The sequence below is a fragment of the Suhomyces tanzawaensis genome, assembly GCF_001661415.1.
Source record: "Suhomyces tanzawaensis NRRL Y-17324 unplaced genomic scaffold CANTAscaffold_3, whole genome shotgun sequence".
Lineage (NCBI taxonomy): Eukaryota > Fungi > Ascomycota > Pichiomycetes > Serinales > Debaryomycetaceae > Suhomyces > Suhomyces tanzawaensis.
The window spans coordinates 1,708,381-1,727,439 of NW_017963638.1; the positions used below are offsets into that span (position 1 = coordinate 1,708,381).

Consider the following 19,059-nt stretch of genomic DNA (forward strand, 5'->3'; position numbering starts at 1 on the left):
GTCGCACTATGACTCTCGCTAATATAACGACCAACATGCCCGTAGCGCCAGACGCAGCGGTATTTTCAGAGACTAGCGGGACGGAAATTTGTTCCTCGTTGTAGCGGCGCGGTTTTAGGGAGATTTGGTACGAGACACCCCGTACCAAGGCGCACTCCACCACCGCTAGAATAGTGGACCAACTTTCACGTCTTAAAAGAACGGATTACAACACCATTCTTCATTCACCATAATCGTAGTCCACCATAATACACCAAGACAACAGTCCTAGCAGCTTCTAGTTTCAAATTGCACCAGCTGCCCCACGTTCAGTACAAGAAACCATACAGCGCCTTCCATATAGCATCCTTACTACTCCATCACAAACATCATTCATAATCCTCATACATCAATGCAGGCCCTACTCAAGCCAACATACAACTTCTTGGACCTTCTTCCCAACGATGACCCGATAGTGGAGCTCTTTTGTTTCGGAACGTACTCCGACTACCTCAAGCATAAAAAGCACTATGAGCCCATTGGCCAGTCAAGGGAACTCCTCACAAAACTCATCAAGCTCACAATTCTCACCATGGTACAAGATAACGAGGGCCAGACGGTACCTGCTGCTGGTATCTTGCGGCAGTACAATCTCGATGTTGCAACCGACAAATTGGCGTCATTGACGGGCCAAAACAAGAGTTTCGTGATAGAGGAGATCCTAATGGCCATGATTGACGAAGAGAGCGTGGATGTGCACATTGATGATGAATATGAGTCGTGGCATCTCAACATGGCCCATACTCTCCGTGATTCGTACGATCCAAGCGTGCATAAGTTGGTGGTATTGCAAGAAAAAGACATCTTGACGCGATCGTTGGACCAGGCAACCCACAACATCAGGACTTGGCACCAGGAGAGGTTAAACCCCACCAGTGCCTCGCTACAACGGGGTCTCGCCAGTCCTAACTCAAGGAAACGAAAGACTCCCGACAACTGTGTGTAATAATGAACATGAATAAATACTATATGAATGCGGTGATGGCAGGAAAGCCATAGGGCTCTGCCAGACATTGGAATCCTTGGTTCCAGGTCTATGCCTTCCAGACCTTGGAAACAACCTTGCCAAGACCACCTTCTCTAGTTTCAATGTCGTAGATACCGTAACCAGCGACACCAGTTCCGAAAAGCAACAAGTAGTTGGCATAGTTGTGGTACTTGCCGTAGGTTCTGCTTGGAATGTAATCGGTGATACAAGATTGGAAACCAGCGTAACAGTGGTATAACAAAAGGGCAGACAAGGTGGAGTCAACGATGGTGGAAGCGCCAGTGAGGAAAGGAGCCAAGGTCAAAGGAACCAAACCAACAGAGACGATTCTTTCCGAAGTCCAATGTATGGATCCTTCCAACTTGTGTGGAGGTGGAGGAACGTAGGCATCGTTGACGGTACCAATGATGTTTCCTGGTGGTTGAGGAACTTGTGGGAGGCCAGGGATGGTTATGGCACGGGCGAGGGATGGCCTCAACAAGGCCTTACTGTGTAATCCGACACGGGTTAATGAGAACATGATGGTGGTGGTACTGATTGTTAGTGATTGAATTCAGCTCGGTTTTTTCTCCCCGGATATTACTTCAGTGCGCTATGATTGGTTGAAATCCGTGGGGTCCCAGGTTGGACCCAGAAGCCGAGAGGAAGGCCAAAAGCGTGGAGGTGCGACGGTACTGGGTTCCAGGACTCTGAATAGGGCAAGAGTCTGTTCTTGAGGTGGTTTCCAGCTTTGCTGGTTATGGTTATTGGCCTCCCTTTTGGTCCGCTTCATTACCGCGACATGCGACACCCCGGGCTGGAACCATGTCGCACTAGCAGGATAAGAGACGGCCTAGCAAGCAGAACAACCCTCGAGAGGTATATAAACAGCAGGGAAATGGCTCGATGGAAGATCATCCACAAACATGCAATTCTCAAGAGCTTTCTTCCTCGGGTGTATTTCGTCACTTTCTTTGGCCGCTTATGTATCCCCCTTAGCTGACTCCACTGGTACCACTGGTACCAATGGGTTGCCAGAGACTCCCAACGGTCCTAACTATCTACTGGATTCGTTCTATATAATAGAAGTACCTGCCGAATTTACCACGAATTCGCTGGCATTGCCAATTATGTCCTCCACCAATTTCGATGCAAGCCTGGGTTTGGGTGCAAAATCGAAGCCACAGACCCATCCCTTGTCCACAAGATCTACTCTCCCTGGCCAGCTCTTCACTCTCCAATCCGAAGAAGATCTCAAGGACCCCAAAATGGCACAATTATTGCAAAATAACAAAAATACCTTCTTCTTTTTGACTACAAACACCACACTCTACTTTGACGAAGACGACCACGAATGGTATACCAGAAAATTCGATGAAGGGAATTCCACCATTGAGCTCCAACGGGTCAAGGAACTTATTCCCGTATCCAGCTGTATGTATACCTCAAATTATGGTTCAGCAACTATTCAAAAGGAGTACAGTGCACAGATCTCTTTGGCTGATTCAGGGACTGCTTCTATCGGATTCCTCAACCTCACTTTCTACCACGATTTTGGGCTAGCAGCCACCATTGAGACCCTGTCGTCTTTTACCTTTACCGATACATTATCCTGTACTGTTGGCCAGGGAACCTATGCTCAGATGTTCATTGAGCCCCTGTATGTGGAGGTTCCCGACTACACTAGAATGAGGGTCAAGTTCAGGAGGGGTAAGGGCATAGTGGTTTCCGGCTCACCAGAGAGAAGGCCAGGATTCAGCACCTTAGTAGCCGTACAACCTAATCACGTTTGCAAGTATTCTCGGAGTCCATTTGATCTAAAATGTGCTGGTGTAAAGTCCAGTTACGTACTTGATTTTTAATGCTTACAGATCTATTCTTTAGATTTAGTCGTTGTTTAATATATACAGAATGTTCAGAATCTATGTATAGAAGTAATCTTTTGAACTGTGTAAAATCATGATGGTAATTCAACAAGATGAGGAACTTTCCTCAGGTTCCTCTAAATGTTGGACATGACGAGGATTCCATTATGGGTTCGAATCTTCAATACACTCACTTTCAGTTTAGGATACCTTCATGCTTACTCTTCGTCCTCATCTTCAATCTCCTCAATTTCAGGAACTCTTGTGGGTCTGCCGTATCTCTCAGTCAAGGGTTTTTCAATGATTCCCAATGGCCCTTTGTGATACATAATCTTACTGAACCTGCTGATAATACTATCGTACCACCCGACTTCTTCACCTTCAAAAACCTCAAGCTCCAGTTTGAGCTTGTCGCATCTGTTCTTGGACTTCAAATCTCCCAAGTTGTCGTACATTACCAGCAAGTTGCCGAGAACGTTGAACAAGATGGGTGAAGCTCGTTTGGTGTTGCTGTGGTTGAAGTAAATCTCCTCGACCACCTCTTCACCCCATGCAATTGCGTTCTTCTTGTAGCCCTTGGCCCACATGATTTCACTGATGTGCGCTTTCAACTCACAGCCGAGCATGATAAGATTGATTTCATCACAGTTGAACAAAGGATACTGTGTTTGCGAAAGAAGGTTATTGTCCAATCTTTGTCTAAGATCCGTTAAGACCTTCAAGTTGGATAAGTATATGTTAAGAGAGGAGCTGAGAAGTGCAGGATTGTCGTTGCTGGCTTTGGCATAGTTAGCAGCGAGGTCGTTCAAGCAAATCATCAATTCATCCGTTATTCTGGACGAGCCTTGCAAGAGGTAGTTTTCGTCCAATTGTATCGAGGAATATGTGTGGGTGAGCATGTCAATAGACCGCTTCAAGTATGAGATTTTATCCGATTTATCAGGACAGACCTTGCTCAAAAGTCTGCAGCACTGCGAGACTCTTTCAGCATCCCCCAACTTATAGAAGATATCGTCGTCATTGATCACCTTCTGCAACATAGAGATGGAAGTTTGAAGCTCTCCCTTAGCCAACAATGCCTTGGAGTATCTCAAGACAATGTCGATGTAGAAGTTGGCAAATGCATTCGACTTCTCGTACACCAAGACTTTCGAATCCAACAAAGGCACGTCGTACTTGTTTGGCCCATTTTCATCGAAATCAAAGTCTGGATTGCCTTCTTTTGCCAATTCGATCAATATGCGTCTGTAGTGCTTCACTGCGTATCTGGGACTCTTTAGCACATCATCCTTGTTGATAGCTTTAACGGCAGCTATGTTGTTGTAGAAGCCGATTTCGAGTGGAATGTGCTGTCTCTCATTTACATCGTTGTAAAGCATGTAGAACAGCCCAAAACAGACCAATAGGCCTCCGATATAAGCACCAGCTAAGATATTCACCACGAAACCATATCGTTTCAATGCCCCCAACTGACCGGGAGAAAACGTCAACGAACGTGACTGGGATACGAAAGGTGACCTCAAAGGAAGACGTTGGAATCGACCGAGCCTGGAAAGGGCTAGGTGCCGTACTCTGGGCGTGAACATTGGTTAGTGTCTTTGGATCACTTGAGACTTTTATGTGATGCTCGGTGCGGGCACGATTTTGCATCCGCCCAAAGGGTTGACGGTAAATGTTGCAAAGGAGATAATTAGAGGTGAATGCTTTTCCCTCAACAAACGGCTGGAATGAGGATGCTAAAACAGAATGCGTTATGGTGGTTTCGTCAATACTAGTCCTTAACGTTGGTCGTCTTGATACACAACTACGGGATCCTAAGCTTCAGCTGACTACGACAACCATCACAAGATACACGATCAAAGAAGTCGGAGCGAATAGAACACGGGAAAGACTCCCGAGAGTCAAAAGACTGGCTTATGCCTACAGACTGTATCAACAGTTGGCAGAGTATGTTGGCTAATCTATGTTGGTTAAGCTAACTTCTCCACGGCTAGGGAGATCTAGCAGACACGAACACTAGCCGGAAGGCATCTTCCCTGGACGTATATCCTTTACCCAACGTATGTTGCACTCAGTTCAATTGGTGATCGCCGTTCTGGCATCCATGCTTTGGTTTCATCCACACAATGGAACCGTTGGTGAGCCGCACTTAGGTTTACTTTTTTCTACAATTGATAACGATTTCCTCATCACTAATCACCCAGATTTGGATCTGGACCACAGAACACAGCACTTGCCATGCAACCTCAAACGAGTGTACTCTCGAACGGTGAGACGCAGGTGACTCAGGGGTCATCCAGTACCTCTTTTGAAACCAAACCCATGCCATTCATCCACCGATTCATCACCAACTGGTTGATCACGGACCCTAGCTTGAGCGAGAAGTATCACCACGATGTCCCTTCACAAGCCAAAAAGAATTACCAGATTCAGCCACACGAAGAAATGAAATTCATCTATTTCTTTGGGGGACGATGGAGAAGTCTTAAACAGAAACCTATCAACTTGGTAACTGGAGTTCTAGCCATTATACCAGCCGTCATTTTTTGGATATTCGAGAGCTCATGGGTGTGGCACCAAATAAGCCCATCACTAGTCATTATCTTCACCTATTTTTGGGTGCTCTCGTTTACCCTATTTGTTCGGTCGTCTGTGTCGGACCCGGGAGTATTACCTAGAAACATTCACATCCCAGTTTCATTCAAACAGTCTAAGGTGGATCATGCCCCAGACGAGTACTTCAACACCATTGCTCTTCCTTATTATAAAAGTGAATATGATGGGGTTACAGTAAAGTACTGTACAACATGCCACATTTGGAGACCTCCTCGTACAAGTCATTGTGGAGTCTGCAACTCATGTTGTTCCAACCATGATCATCACTGCATATTTTTGAACAACTGTGTAGGCTATCGGAACTACAAATACTTCCTTTGGTTCCTATTAACTGCGGTATTATCTTCATTTTTCATCATAATCTTGCCATTTATTCATTTGTTCCACTACAAGCTAGTTGCATCGTCGGAAATTCATTCTATTCATCAGTCAATTCGAGAAAACCCTATGAGTTTGTTCTTGATCATCTACGGATTTTTGTGTGGAGCATACCCTTTCTTGTTGTTGTGTTTCCATCTATTCTTAACAGCGTGCAATATCACCACCAGGGAGTATCTTAATTACGTTCACGGATCCAATGGCCAAGCAACTTCTAAGCATAAACAAGGATCGGACGGGTTTATCAACGTTTTTGACACCAGATCCGCCTGGAAAAATTTGTACATCAACTGGTTGGGAAGGCCTACCAGGCTAGCTGCTGTGAAGCTTTCCGAAGATTTCCAACAGGGAGATTTACGATTCAAAAAGGTCTATCCATTAGAAACATTTGAAGTTTAATTATGAACCACATAATATGCGCAGGCGCATATTCCAATTCTTAGATCACTAGCATCAGACAGAACGGTATGTTACGTAGTCGTAAAACAATATATACAAATATATACAAGCATGTCAAATTCTTCTACTTTGGGATCCAGTATAACCGGGTATGGTAATTGCGACATTGGTGCGCGACATTATGTCAAATAGTGATTCCACACATCGCAACAATTCCCCCACTATACATCTTATGCTTAGTATAACTGCCACTATATGACAAACACATTCGCCGTGGATCCTCCACAACCCCAAAGGGTGACATACGAGCCCCCACGAGATCCGATGTCGCTCTCACAGGCCTCACGGCCGTCTCCACAAGCGGATTCATTCTCAGACCATTTGAGACTAAGAAGTATTCCAGTACGACAAGAGGGACCATCGTTGTCCAGAGCTGGTTCCCGCTATCAAACAAGTACATTTCATGGAACCAAGACGAGCACCACTGTGATGGGAATTTGGACCGGTTCCGATAGTAAGAGAATCTTCAACATCCCTAAACGAGTCTTCCAATGGATCTATTCCATATCTTTGGCGCTTTTGGTGATCATCATGTTATCATTTGTGGCAGTCACTCCCATAGATGTGATTGTGCAGACCACTGCAAGCTCTTCTCCAGCGGTAAAGGTGTTTATTGTGATCATCGTGTGTGTTGTGTTCTTGGTAGCATCCATGTTTTGGTACTTTGTGCGGATTTTCCATGTCAGGATGGCGTTGAACGATATTCCCAGCAAGTCTGTATACGTGCCATTCCAAGGAGATTTGCCGAAAGATGCTGTGAAAATGATTGACGATAATCTTCGTCGTTGCATAGGTGAGATAAAATTACGGGCTGGCCCGTTGTATAATGAAGATGTGATTCTTAATCATCCAGGAATGGCTCCCCCGGAGTACATTCAAAGAAGAAACAGGAAAAGGTTGGAGAGGAAGACTCTATTCACCACCGAGAAGCAAACTAATAACCACGGAACCTCTCTTCCTCCAAAGTCCAATTATCAAGACATCATACGAAGCATCGGTGACAAGTTCATGCATGGAGGTGGACGGGTTTTGACCGAGGTAGAAATCCCCCATAATTTTTCAATGAGAGAAATCGTCATTTATTTAGCACGCATTTACATGGATCCCGAAAACATGGAAAACCAAGACTCCGATTTTGTCAGGCCGAACTTGAAGAGAACCATCGAATTATATGAAAAGTTTCGGTTTGGTCCCGATTTAATCAAAGAACCCGAGTTATGGGAGTTCATGATCAATTTTGATAGATTGGCCCGGGTATGCCTGAGTGATTATCACGAGAGAATCAAGAAAACCCGCCCAGGACGTTCGAAGGTAGACCAGACTCAAGAAGTGATAGAGCAGTCAATGAAGGGTCAAGCATACGTTGGTAGGAGTGATGCTTCTGCGGCGCACCCATTCTTTTATGACGAGGATGACAGTGGATACAACACTGATGCTGGGGAGAATTATCAGGGCAATAGAGATGATTCCAGCACGTTGGAATCCGTAATTAATCCAAACGAAAGGGCAAAGAACTACTCTGCCAACAACCTTACAGTTGACGGCTGGAATCAGAGAGATAATACCAGTTTCATTAGTGGCACCAGTCGCACTAGCGGTCGGGTGCTGATCAAGGACAAGTTGGCAATAAGAAGAGACTCCTCTTCCAAAAGACTTACCAGGCTGGGATTGCTGCACGTGCAGCTTTCATTTGATGGAGACTTGGAATCGGTAAAGAGGAGAAACAGTGGCTATATCACCGACAACGAAGAGGGAGAAGAGGGCGAGGAGAAGAACGAGCGAGTGTTTGGAAGTCCAGAGATAGAAGATGACGATGAAGACGACGACGAATTGGATATCTACAACTTTCGGTTCCGAGGCCGTGGCGGATGACACTTCTAATTGCACACCCATGATTTAATTATACACACCTTGCATGTTGGGTCTAATTTCGGGCCCCAAAAACCTAACTAATAATACATACCCCATAATTAATCAAATTTTATTGGATCGTGGAAGTTCCTCTTCGTGGGATACTGTTTTAGCGATCTCAGGGAGACCACCATGCCAGAAGCATTCCAAAATGGGGGGAAAATTTTTTGGAATCTTAAACACGATAACTCTTTTCGGTGCAACCGAATTTAGTCGAAAATCAATACGTTTTGCTTCAATAAATATTTTCTGTTGCATGTATCCCAATATAGATCAAGTTTTTGCTTGAATAGATATCATTCCCAGATTAAACTCAGTAGCCTTGTACTTCAGGTGATGGATCACTTGTTCAAACAACCGGTGAACGAATTCTATTTATGACGACTAAGAGCCAGTATTCGTAATTTTTTCAAGCGAATAGGAGGTATCAGGTCTCCATTATTTTGCACGCAGAGTCAAACTGCTTGTGCTCTTGATTAAAATTGACCATTTTTCTGACGAAACCTAGAAGCATTGACACAGCATTACCATCACTGGTTCACTAGTTCTGTCTTGGCTTAACCACTCCGTCGTGGATAAAGTAGTAAACGATGGTGCCGTCATCGTTGACAATGGCAATAGTGATTCTGGTAGGCCTTTTGGAGGAACTGAGCTGGGTGATTTGCTGGAACCAGCCATTGATTTCGTGGGCAGAGATGTTGGGGTCCTGCTTGATGGACCTGGGAATCACCCACTCAAGGCCAAGGGAGTCCGGAGTCTGGGTGGCCGGAGGAACACCGCACAAGATGGTGAGCTCCAGCAGGAGCGTGTGCGACTCCACTGATGTCCAGTTGTTGTAGTGCACGAGGTTCACCAGCACCTGGTGGGCAAGAGAAGACATGGTCGAAGTTGATGGGATGCATCATGTGACACTGATCAGGTGGTTTTTGATGTTTGAAGAGGATGTGAAATGCGACATTAGCGACATTGTTCCAGACAAGGCCACAAAGGTAGGGTCATGTAGTAGATTTCTGGGGAAGACTCACGTCACACAACTGGTTGAAAAGTCGAACGACACAGGTAACACAGCCGGACAACTGCCGGTACACTCCCGGAGTACGACCACCGCGTAGAGCGGAAGCGCAATATTGAATGAATTATAAAGGGAATGGTTAGTTTCTGTAAGCCAAGGGAAATTAGAGTTAACACTTTAGCCAGATGCTACGCGCAAGCTCTTATGGGTGTAACATGAATTTCCCAAAGAGCATATACAATTGTTGTTTTAAAAGAACTGAATATAAATTGCGCTACAGAAATAGCCGTACTTACGCCTCTGGAGGACCGGAACATTGCTGTTTCTGGAGCTGAACTTGGGTGGGTCGTAACAAGTGAAGACCCACATCCACTGCAACGCCACGTGACCGCTAGATCTCGTATTCACATACAGTTGCATCCCTTCGCTGGCTGCATTTAATGTATGCATCACGTGGGACAACCCGTATTATTTAGCGGCTGTTACTCAGGCGTGCGCCTGCTGGTACGCCAACGACGTTTGGGCCGATCCTGGCTCGATCGACACCTGGAACTTGCTCCACACCATCCTGGACGAAACATCCGTACCTCACTACCCTGGAAACACCTGCCTACTCCTACCCCCCCTATTGTGGGCCTACCCGCACATGTCAGTTTTTTCGCTGGCGCTAGCCGAGCCCTTGCCACGGCACTAACCGTCCAGGCGAAATTAGCCAACCACAAATACTTCACCCGAAAATAGCGTGCGCGCTATGTCGGCCCAGGCCTTCAATCTGGCATACCTGCCAGGCAGCGCCCCGGCCTGAAAACGATCTGGCTAATGCAGATGATGTGGCACGGTCACTTGGCGTATACCCGTCGTATTGCGTGGGTGCATGCTTGCAGCATGGGGTGGGCGTCGGGACAAACATACTTCCTTATCACTAGTCGGTTGTTCTCTGGGTGGGGCCTGTTGTTCGGCGGACTAGTGCTTCGTATACCAGCATTACATCATCAGGCCCGCTGGGAACAATTCCTACCCTGATACATTCTAGACTGCGGCGCTGTGGTTACTGGAGCGTTACAGGAGGCAACAACGGCAATAGTGCGGTGCATGGCGCGGGCGAGGGAATTCGGTGGTTGCGAGTCCAGGAACGTTCTTTGTGCGTCAAATGCTGATGCACCATTTCTGGATAAATCCACTGCCTGGAGATAGACGAGCAAGGCTACAACCATCACATCCCTTGACGTCCGTTCCGATCGGGAACGCCACCCGCACGCTGGGGCCATCATGCCTGAGGCCTCCTCATTTTCGCATTTATGCATGCTGAAGCAGTGAAGTCACAGCTGGCAATGTAGGACTCTAAACTCAAATCTAGACGTTGGTGTGGTTACCCGAGGCTAGACAGATAAGGGGTAGGAACGTTGAGGAAACATCCACCACACCGTAGGGACGGTTCCAGGCCCAGGTAGTCCCGTTGGTGATCCCACACTCCAGTCAGTCCCCCCTGGATTCCTCTCGATTTCACTGGACGTGCCCTGGACCTGCCCCCGCAGCCTTCCCTCCCTGTTACGTCCCAGCGCAAAATCATCAAGATCGGACATGGTAAAAATAAGAGAGTGCATATTTTAAAACCGCTTTGTTCGCCTTTGTGCGTTTACCAATCGGGTTATATTGTTACATTCCCAATCCATTGGTCCTGGCATCAGATCCTATCTTGGGCCACTTCTGGGCTGATTTATAACCAGCAGGTTGCCCGATTTTTCACGGTCCACATTTTGCTCTACCCACCACTATCAGCCCACCCACTGTACATATCTGCCCATTATGCAATCGCTAGCCCAAATGAGAAGTCAGACATTCACCACAAATGACGCCAGCTCGATTATATCGAACAACAACGCCAGAAAGTCGTCTCGGTTGTCCAACTTTAACCCAATCGGCCGATCCAGAACGTTGCCCAGATATGAGGACTCTGTGATTAGTCAACCTGCCTCGTCTAATGCTTCCACACTCTCGACAGCCCCAACGGTTCCAGACCCCGTCACCCCCACCCTTCACTCAAACTTGTCATCGTCCAGCATCAATTCAGGAGAAAACAACTACCAGCTAGTCAGAATGGACACCAATACCTCCATCACCTCCGATTTCTCCATCCAGAGCCAGTTCAAGGTGAGCTTGAAAATGTCCAAGAAGGAGATCGAGCTCATCCGCTACACCTGGAACAAGATGTTGTTGGACGAGCCCATCGAGCAGAAGCAGAACCCGTTCGGCATGCCTGGAGGCTTCTCCACCAACATCACCAACTCTACTGCTGGCAGTAAGGAAAAAACCATGAACTACATCAACCGTACCTCGGCCTCCACCGTGGCCTCGTCGTTGTTCTGTCGTCAATTCTACTCCAACTTGCTTTCCATGGACTCGAACTTGGAGAAGTTGTTCCCTTCCATCAAGCACCAGGCAGTGTCGTTTGCCGGGGTGATGTCGTTTGCCATCAGCCAGTTGGAGAATTTGAGTGTGTTGGACGACTACCTCATCAACTTGGGCAAGAGACACTCGCGGATTCTTGGAATCGAGCCTGCCAACTTCGAGTTGATGGGTGAGGCCTTGATCCAGACCTTCCTCGAGAGATTCGGCACTCGTTTCACCCAGGAGCTCGAGGTGTTGTGGATCAAGCTCTACATGTACTTGGCCAACTCTTTATTACAGTTTGGAATCGACCCCATCATCAAGTTGAACGAAGACGAGGACGAAATTTACGAAACAGCCTCCATTTCCGGCATGAACCAGTCGTTCTTCTGGGGCGGCAAGTCCAGATCCTATAGCAACACCGATACTTCTGCCATGTCCATGTTGATGGACGACAAGAGGTCCTCCATCAGTACTGCTGCCACTGGCACCACGGGAATGACTGGTGCCACCACCATCATGTCGTCCATAGCCAGCACCAGCACCGCTGGCACTGTGGTGGAGACCAAGAAGCTGCTTCCTGCGGTTCCGCTTGGACCAGCCTTGGCTGCACCAGCCAAGAAGGCCAACATCAAGAAGAGGAAGAGAGACTGTGTGATTATGTAATTAATAGACTAAACTTTAGCCAGCTGTAGAGGAAGCATCCTACGTAATCTTAATTTGAAGCACCAGCCTTGTCAATAGTCAGAGACGCATAGAAGGGCGATGTGATATAGTCAGAGGTCTTACGGAAGACAGTAGGTTATAGTCAGATTCTCAAAGACGGCCAGTCTGTCTTGTACAGTAATAGAAATACACAGAATTGAACAGTAAAAGACATTTCACCGTGGTGCATCCTACCACTTAAGCGACCCAACTAAGCGACCCCCCACACCGCCAGGGTGTCGGCTAGGCCCGCACCACAGCATCACAATAGGAACAATGGTGGGACTCTGCCCCGGAATACCAGGCAATGTCGCACAATGTCGCAAAATGTCGCAGGCCATCACCATTTCTTTCTGCACCATACACCAACACTAGGCAACTCTACGCTAGAATCCTAGGTTGTACTCCGCAAAGCCACCTGGAGAGCGGGAGACGTATTTGTGCCCACTCTTTGGAGCACTCGTCTGGCGCATCCGCATCCACGCTTCACCACTCTGCCCCATTGCTCTTCGCCTCATCTCTCTCACCCGGTTCTGCCCATAATTCCATACACCGTCTACCACTACGATTACCCGACTGGCGTTGCTTCCACCGCGATACAATTATAATCCCAGCCGTTTGCCTAAACGAGACAAGCACGGGACCCCGCCAGCTGGAATTCACGCCTGCAACGGCACTCCTTCCCCCAACCCCATTATCTTAGCCCTATCAGCCATATGTGCCCGATGGGGCTAATGCGCGTGTCTTCCACTTCCTAAACGGGACACGACGCGTCCGCGACGCGTCCTTCGCCCACAGCCTAATTCCCCATTTCCGCACAATTATCCCCGTGCCCCTGTAAACTACGAGCCAGCACCAGCGCCAGCCCCAACGCGCACACTGCCGCACGCCTCCTGCGGAAACCACCAGCCACGTGACCCACCACTGACTGGCTGAAGAAATTGATCACTAGCGTGTCAGTCACCAGCAACTCTTTCGCCATCCCATCGTACCGGTGTGCCTAATCACATCTATTGCTCCCTCTGCCTCCGGCACCACCACCACCACCACCCACCTGCTCGCGACGCCGGCTCATCGTCATGTCCAACGCTCCTTTTGATCCCGAGTCCAACCTGGAGGAGACGCTCTTGAATACCACGTTCTACTCGGCCCCAACACCTGCCAGCCATGTCAACACCCTCCGCAACTCGATCCAGTTCAAGCACTCGCCGTCCATGACGTCCATCCACGCCAAAACCGCCCCAGGCAACGGCAACCACGAGAGGACTTCGTTCATGAAAGTATCTCCGTCGATGAAGGCTTTGGAATCCATCCTCAACGAGAAGACTCAGCTGACCACGTCGTTCGCCAGCCAGATATTGGAGGAGGACGAGGAGGACGAGGCGCTCAAACCGCCCCTGCGCCTGGCGCTAGCGTCCTCCCACAACCCGTACACGGAATCCGCCCAACGAGACTCCACCTACTCGGTACAATCGTTCGAGACAGCACGCTCCCAGACCCCATCGTTGGAAGCAGTGTCTGAGCACACTAACAAGCGGTCGATCACCACCATCGACGAGATGGGCTACGCCACCAACGACGACACTCCCGAACTAGCGCAACAAGCCACCTTCCACGACTACAAACACGTGTCGGTGGTGGGTGCTGACCTCCAGCCAAAGATTGTCGACAATACGGCCTCCAGAAACGTCAGTGGCACCTCTGCCTACACCAGTGGAAGTAGTGTGTACACCCTCAAAGCGCCTACAGAGCGGAGATTGTCGGACCAGGAAGACACCTTGATAGACGAAAAGAGCGACGCCACCCACAGCACCTCGGAAGAAACCATGCGCAACACCTCCGACAACTCCGGCGCCTCCCACAAGAAGCAGGTCCAACCTCGTTACATTTCCCATCCTGCCGCATCGGGAGCCTCTACCAGGGCTCCGCCTCACATCACCGAGCCCCAGGCAGCCGTTCCATCCACACCTCCTCGATTCCCTTCACTTCCCGTGTCGGCATCCTCCCCTGCACTTTCAATGGCTTCCAACGACGGAAAGTATCCACTTTCCAAACCTGCCATTCACCACCCAGCTGCGCCCTCTCCCAAACCAAAATCGTTACTCGATGCAGCAGGAGAAGTGCCTACGCAAAGGTCACCATATCTGAGATCCAAATCAACGTACTCCTTAGCAGAGAGTGGCAAGAATGTCCCCGACTCCGTTCCAACTGGGACCAGACACAAGAGAAGTAGTACCTTGGGCAATCTTTCCAGAATCACCCGCAACGTGCCCAGTGAACCAGCAGCACCCGCTGCAGAAAAGAAGAGGTTTAGTTTCAAAGCATTATTCAAATCCAAATCAAAGAACCACTCGTTGAGTGACGAGTCCAAACCTAATAAATTGAGCTCAAAGTCTTATTCAACATCTAACTTATCTTCATTCGGTAAAACAGACAATTCTGATGCTGCATCTAGCAACGCATTAGACAAGAAAAAGAGTAGAAATGAATCATCCAACTCCTTACTCAATGTGTTCAAAAAGAACAAATCCTCAGAAACCTTGCATAAATTCACGGTAAATGATACCAATACTGAAGGGCAAAAAAGCAGTGTCAATTCTCAGCAACAATCGGGCTCGGTTGAAACCAACAAGGTTAAGCCTACAACTCTTGATCACCCACTTCCTGTTGCTGCTCCAATCATTACTCCACCTCCATCATCTCAATATCAAACGGAAGAACCAGAGACTCCCAAGTCGTTGCCATCGCCAACCATTGGCAACGGTGGTTCCGTCATGGAAATGAACACATCGGACCTTAATTACAAGCGCTCTTTCAAATCTAATACCAAAATCAACTTTATTAGAGAAGTTACCGATGATGACTATGATCCTTACAAGCAACCAAATAGTGACGAATTTCAAACAGAGTCTGAGCAAGATGACGAATACTTCGATCAATATGATTCAAACAATCTCCTTAATAACCCTCCCACGAAGATTGCTAATACAAGATATGACGAAGAAATGCTGTTGATTTCTAGCCCTGTTCAAGATGGCCCTATTAATGTCGCTTTTGGGTCACCATTCGATGTGAACTATGACTCTGACAAGACTCCTAAACAGGTCTTACAACCGACGTCAATGCAACCCAAGACCTTGGAACCTCCTAAATCATCAAGTGAATTGTTAAAAATTACTGGAGATTCTCAAAAGGATGATTCTCAACTCTTGGGTGAGGTTTTATTCCCTAAAAGTTTAAATGCACAAGAAGTTGAAAGTATTGTTTCATTGGAGAGATCAAGGTCAATGAGATCAATAAGGTCAATCAAACGCAATTCGTTTGTTAACTACAACGGAAGTGATGAAAATATTATTCAATACACTGGGCCACCCCCATCATCTCCTCCTACGAAATCAGGAATGACTCGTTCTAATTCTATTTTGAAGAATTCGGCATCAAGAAGAAATTTGAACCTGGAACTTTATACATCAATTGATTCAAAGGTCAACACTGTCGATAACACACTTAATAACAACCATGATACTACAGACGACCAATATCAAGATTTAATAGAGTTCACTGATTTCATTGACATTGATAATTTGAGTTTCTCCAACTCACCCAAGGAAGTTTTGGAGTTATCACCTAGAGTTTTGGTTGAGCCCCAGCAACGTTCTGAAGTTAATTCCTTTAATGTTCCACCATTGTCGTTATCCTCTCCATCTGAGTCTCCCAAAGAACTGATGGAATCTAATCTTCCAGTTCCAATGCCTTTGGCGGGTCCTCCTATAAGTGCCAAGGAAAGTCTTCCAACAATTACTTTGTCACCTTCCCCTGAGATAGTTGAGACCAATGTTGTCCCTAGTGATTCATCCTCGATTAAGGAAACACTGCCTGAATCCCCTATATTAGTTGAAGATGATGACCAAGCTTCAGCTGACCACTATCATAAAAAGGCTGATCTTGAAGACAACACTAATCTCATTGAAACATCTCCAATTTTGGAAACAGCCCTCAGAACTCTGAGCTCTCCATTATTGAACGAAGATGGAAAGAGTCAATTCAATAACAGGCCCATTTCAATGTCATTCAGAGGTTTGAAGGGTCCTTCTTTTGGAGGCAAGATTGCTCAACACAACATCAGAAGTAGTGATTCCCATCAGTCTTTCAATATTTCTTTTGGTGAAGATAGCGATGTTGGAGGAGGATTCGGTTCCAGTGACGAAGAAGATGGATTTGGAAGTGACATAGCTTCTGACGCATCTTACTTCAGCAACAAGGAGAATGAGGTTCGGGTAGAAGTGCAAGCTCCAAAGACCATTCCAAAGCCTAGAAACAAGAGTAAGTTTGGCAACATGTCCAAGAAGGATAATGCCTTGCCTCCGTTGCCACCACCTCCACCAAAACATCAAAGGGTGCCATCATTCACTGATACCGCATCCACCAGTTCGAGCCCTAAGTCATTCGGGTCCATCATCTCCAGGAAGTGGAAGAAATCGCCTAACTTGGCGCCATCTAACCCCCCACAGGTGTTGGTGTCACAGAAATCTGCTGGAGGAGTCAGGTTTTCGTCTAGGATCATTCTCTATGACACCTATAATGGCGAGGAATACGACAGGCACCCAGACACCGCTACCTGTAACCAATTGACCCCTTTGTTGGCGCAACAGATCAAGGATGAATTGAACTCGTTTAAGAGCGAGATGGAGATCCACTCCGAGTCCCGCTGCTACACCCATTTTTTCTAGATCCAGTTGTGTCAGAAAGGGGTAGTACCACGGAGGTTCAAGAAGGGGGTTGGACTCCATGTCCAGTAAGCATATTAATCACTTCCTACACTGTACTAAATGACATTTATATTGCACATCTACGCTAGCGTTGTGCCTATTCACTTCTAATGTACACTATTTCATTAATTAGCATGTGTAGGCTTCACCAAAGTGCATTACGTAGTAACCAACCTATTGATGCTGACAACTCGTTTGCTCTGATTCCTTCACTTGGTCTACTTCTTCGATTGCTGAGCGTGGGTGGCATGGGCACTCCTGAAGATCCGTTGCAACACCTCGTGGTCCTTGGCATCAATCCTGGCCACCACCTTATCGGGGGTCTCCATCACAACCACTACGTAGTCGTTGTTTCTAAAGTCGATACAGGTGGTGCCGGCCCAAGGAGCAACGTCGTACTTTTCGAGGGTGATGACTGGAGGCTTAGAGTCCACAAACGCTGGGTAGTCTGACATGGTGATGATGAATTTTTTACCATTGGTGAGACTTTTGATATTCGCACAAAACGTCGTAGATATCTCAACTCATCGCCCATCGCATCTTCATTAGTCACTGCAACAACCATACTGCACTAGTCAGTCAGGAGCACTCATCTCGAAGCATCACATCTCCCATCAGCACCAGCACATCTCATCCTCCATGTCCATAGTCATTCCCGGCCAGTACATCACGCCAGCGTACAAGCTTGCCGACTCCAAGATCCAGAAATACTACCCTCGCAAGGGAGCCATCTTGTCCCACATAGGAGAAGGAGCCAACCGTATCCCCGTAATAGTGGCCACCGTGGTGGGCAAGGTCGTTTACCACGAAGTGGACGAGGGTTCCGAGGTCCAGCTGTTCTTGGTTTCAGTGATGCCCAAGTCCAACACCTACCACGCCTACGAGCAGGAATCTAAGGACTTCAGGGAGTCCAATTCGATCTCGATCAATTTGCCCAAGGAGAACGACGTTGTTTTAGTCAAAATCACCAAAATCAATACCAGACAAGCTTACTGTGAAATTTTGACTGTGGAAGGGTTCGGAAACGTTTTGCAAGATTCAGGTGTTGGGGCCAACGGTGAGTTGGCTCATACCTCTGTACCATACGGAGGCGGCTCCCAGGCATTTTCCAGCCACCAAACTGTGGCCTCCAGCCAGTCCACTCTCACCAGCGCAGTCACGAATGACTTAGGCGAAAACTTCAAGGGGATCATAAGGTCCCAGGATGTTAGATCCACAGATAGAGACAAGGTTAAAATCATCGAGAGCTTCAAGCCAGGTGACATTGTCAGAGCCATTATTATTTCCTTGGGTGATGGTTCCAACTACTACTTGAGCACAGCCAAGAATGACTTGGGGGTATTATTCGCCAAGAGTGAGAATGGAAGTGGTGACTTAATGTTCCCAGTGGACTGGCAAACTATGGTCGACAAGACCAGTGGTGTAGTGGAAAAGAGAAAGTGTGCAAAGCCATTTACTGAGTAGGTGATTACGGAGCAATTAAGTTAGGATCGTTTGTTGTGATTTAGATAATCGAATAGATCAAGGGCTTTTGCGAAGTGGAGATATAATAGAGGATGCATATGTTGAAGAATTAGAAGTGGGAAGGGTTTAAACTTACTCCTCATGGAGATAAATATATTGGTTATATGTATATTTTTCAAGCGCAATCCACATACTGCAAACCGACCGTAACATTCTTCAACCAAATGATTATTTCCAATTCAAATCAATCAACTGAGCTAATTCTTCATCTGAGTAGATTACTGACACAGAATAAGTATCTAAACGATCATGGCTCTAAGTCTACCAGTTTCTTGAGTCGTACTAGAAACAGCCTTGCCTGAGTCGTAGGCCTTCATGCATGGTAAATCATAAATCCCACATATATCTATTAATTTCTTTCATATATTAACCTTCGACTAGAGGCTGGCGAAAAGTAAACATGAATTAGAACACCATGTAAATAAA

The 19,059-nt window shown here is 47.0% G+C and overlaps 12 protein-coding genes across 12 annotated transcripts; 7 read left to right on the forward strand and 5 right to left on the reverse strand.

Moving 5' to 3' along the window:
• Nucleotides 1-391: 391 nt before the first annotated feature.
• Nucleotides 392-985, forward strand: CANTADRAFT_6009 (uncharacterized protein; the record flags this gene model as incomplete). The annotated part of the gene is made up of 1 exon (XM_020210803.1): nucleotides 392-985. The coding sequence occupies one exon, from the start codon at nucleotides 392-394 to the stop codon at nucleotides 983-985; it is 594 nt and encodes a 197-aa protein (XP_020065492.1).
• Nucleotides 986-1,073: 88 nt separating this feature from the next.
• On the reverse strand, nucleotides 1,074-1,547 carry CANTADRAFT_6010 (succinate dehydrogenase membrane anchor subunit; the record flags this gene model as incomplete). Its single annotated transcript, XM_020210804.1, has 1 exon — nucleotides 1,074-1,547. One exon carries the CDS (start codon nucleotides 1,545-1,547, stop codon nucleotides 1,074-1,076), a length of 474 nt encoding a protein of 157 aa, XP_020065493.1.
• A 685-nt stretch (nucleotides 1,548-2,232) lies between these two features.
• On the forward strand, nucleotides 2,233-2,844 carry CANTADRAFT_28865 (uncharacterized protein; the record flags this gene model as incomplete). Its single annotated transcript, XM_020208263.1, has 1 exon — nucleotides 2,233-2,844. A coding segment is annotated over one exon (612 nt), but the record flags the coding sequence as incomplete, so codon positions are not given.
• A 51-nt stretch (nucleotides 2,845-2,895) lies between these two features.
• CANTADRAFT_25965 (uncharacterized protein) lies at nucleotides 2,896-4,466 on the reverse strand. Its single transcript, XM_020207596.1, has one exon. The coding sequence runs from the start codon at nucleotides 4,455-4,457 to the stop codon at nucleotides 3,090-3,092; it is 1,368 nt and encodes a 455-aa protein (XP_020065495.1). The 5' UTR covers nucleotides 4,458-4,466; the 3' UTR covers nucleotides 2,896-3,089.
• Nucleotides 4,467-5,068: 602 nt separating this feature from the next.
• On the forward strand, nucleotides 5,069-6,378 carry CANTADRAFT_25966 (palmitoyltransferase). The gene has a single exon (XM_020207598.1). The coding sequence runs from the start codon at nucleotides 5,110-5,112 to the stop codon at nucleotides 6,262-6,264; it is 1,155 nt and encodes a 384-aa protein (XP_020065496.1). The 5' UTR covers nucleotides 5,069-5,109; the 3' UTR covers nucleotides 6,265-6,378.
• Nucleotides 6,379-6,503: 125 nt separating this feature from the next.
• On the forward strand, nucleotides 6,504-8,529 carry CANTADRAFT_25967 (uncharacterized protein). The gene has a single exon (XM_020207599.1). The coding sequence runs from the start codon at nucleotides 6,520-6,522 to the stop codon at nucleotides 8,194-8,196; it is 1,677 nt and encodes a 558-aa protein (XP_020065497.1). The 5' UTR covers nucleotides 6,504-6,519; the 3' UTR covers nucleotides 8,197-8,529.
• Nucleotides 8,248-8,635, reverse strand: CANTADRAFT_234499 (uncharacterized protein). Its single transcript, XM_020206968.1, has one exon. The coding sequence runs from the start codon at nucleotides 8,491-8,493 to the stop codon at nucleotides 8,299-8,301; it is 195 nt and encodes a 64-aa protein (XP_020065498.1). The 5' UTR covers nucleotides 8,494-8,635; the 3' UTR covers nucleotides 8,248-8,298.
• Nucleotides 8,636-8,776: 141 nt separating this feature from the next.
• SEN15 (Sen15p) lies at nucleotides 8,777-9,179 on the reverse strand (the record flags this gene model as incomplete). The annotated part of the gene is made up of 1 exon (XM_020210911.1): nucleotides 8,777-9,179. The coding sequence occupies exon 1, from the start codon at nucleotides 9,113-9,115 to the stop codon at nucleotides 8,777-8,779; it is 339 nt and encodes a 112-aa protein (XP_020065499.1). The 5' UTR covers nucleotides 9,116-9,179.
• A 2,093-nt stretch (nucleotides 9,180-11,272) lies between these two features.
• On the forward strand, nucleotides 11,273-11,971 carry CANTADRAFT_34640 (uncharacterized protein; the record flags this gene model as incomplete). The annotated part of the gene is made up of 1 exon (XM_020208594.1): nucleotides 11,273-11,971. A coding segment is annotated over one exon (699 nt), but the record flags the coding sequence as incomplete, so codon positions are not given.
• Nucleotides 11,972-13,231: 1,260 nt separating this feature from the next.
• BNI4 (Bni4p) lies at nucleotides 13,232-17,199 on the forward strand. The gene has a single exon (XM_020206969.1). It carries the CDS (start codon nucleotides 13,420-13,422, stop codon nucleotides 17,068-17,070), a length of 3,651 nt encoding a protein of 1,216 aa, XP_020065501.1. The 5' UTR covers nucleotides 13,232-13,419; the 3' UTR covers nucleotides 17,071-17,199.
• A 128-nt stretch (nucleotides 17,200-17,327) lies between these two features.
• CANTADRAFT_48608 (uncharacterized protein) lies at nucleotides 17,328-17,564 on the reverse strand (the record flags this gene model as incomplete). The annotated part of the gene is made up of 1 exon (XM_020209607.1): nucleotides 17,328-17,564. One exon carries the CDS (start codon nucleotides 17,562-17,564, stop codon nucleotides 17,328-17,330), a length of 237 nt encoding a protein of 78 aa, XP_020065502.1.
• A 184-nt stretch (nucleotides 17,565-17,748) lies between these two features.
• On the forward strand, nucleotides 17,749-18,573 carry CANTADRAFT_21608 (exosome non-catalytic core subunit; the record flags this gene model as incomplete). The annotated part of the gene is made up of 1 exon (XM_020206717.1): nucleotides 17,749-18,573. The coding sequence occupies one exon, from the start codon at nucleotides 17,749-17,751 to the stop codon at nucleotides 18,571-18,573; it is 825 nt and encodes a 274-aa protein (XP_020065503.1).
• Nucleotides 18,574-19,059: the final 486 nt, after the last annotated feature.

Excerpts from the sequence above, each read along its gene's own strand:
- CANTADRAFT_25965 (XM_020207596.1), bottom strand. The coding sequence starts at position 4,457 with ATGTTCACGCCCAGAGTACGGCACCTAGCCCTTTCCAGGCTCGGTCGA.
- CANTADRAFT_25966 (XM_020207598.1), top strand. The coding sequence starts at position 5,110 with ATGCAACCTCAAACGAGTGTACTCTCGAACGGTGAGACGCAGGTGACT.
- CANTADRAFT_25967 (XM_020207599.1), top strand. The coding sequence starts at position 6,520 with ATGACAAACACATTCGCCGTGGATCCTCCACAACCCCAAAGGGTGACA.
- CANTADRAFT_234499 (XM_020206968.1), bottom strand. The coding sequence starts at position 8,493 with ATGCAACAGAAAATATTTATTGAAGCAAAACGTATTGATTTTCGACTA.
- BNI4 (XM_020206969.1), top strand. The coding sequence starts at position 13,420 with ATGTCCAACGCTCCTTTTGATCCCGAGTCCAACCTGGAGGAGACGCTC.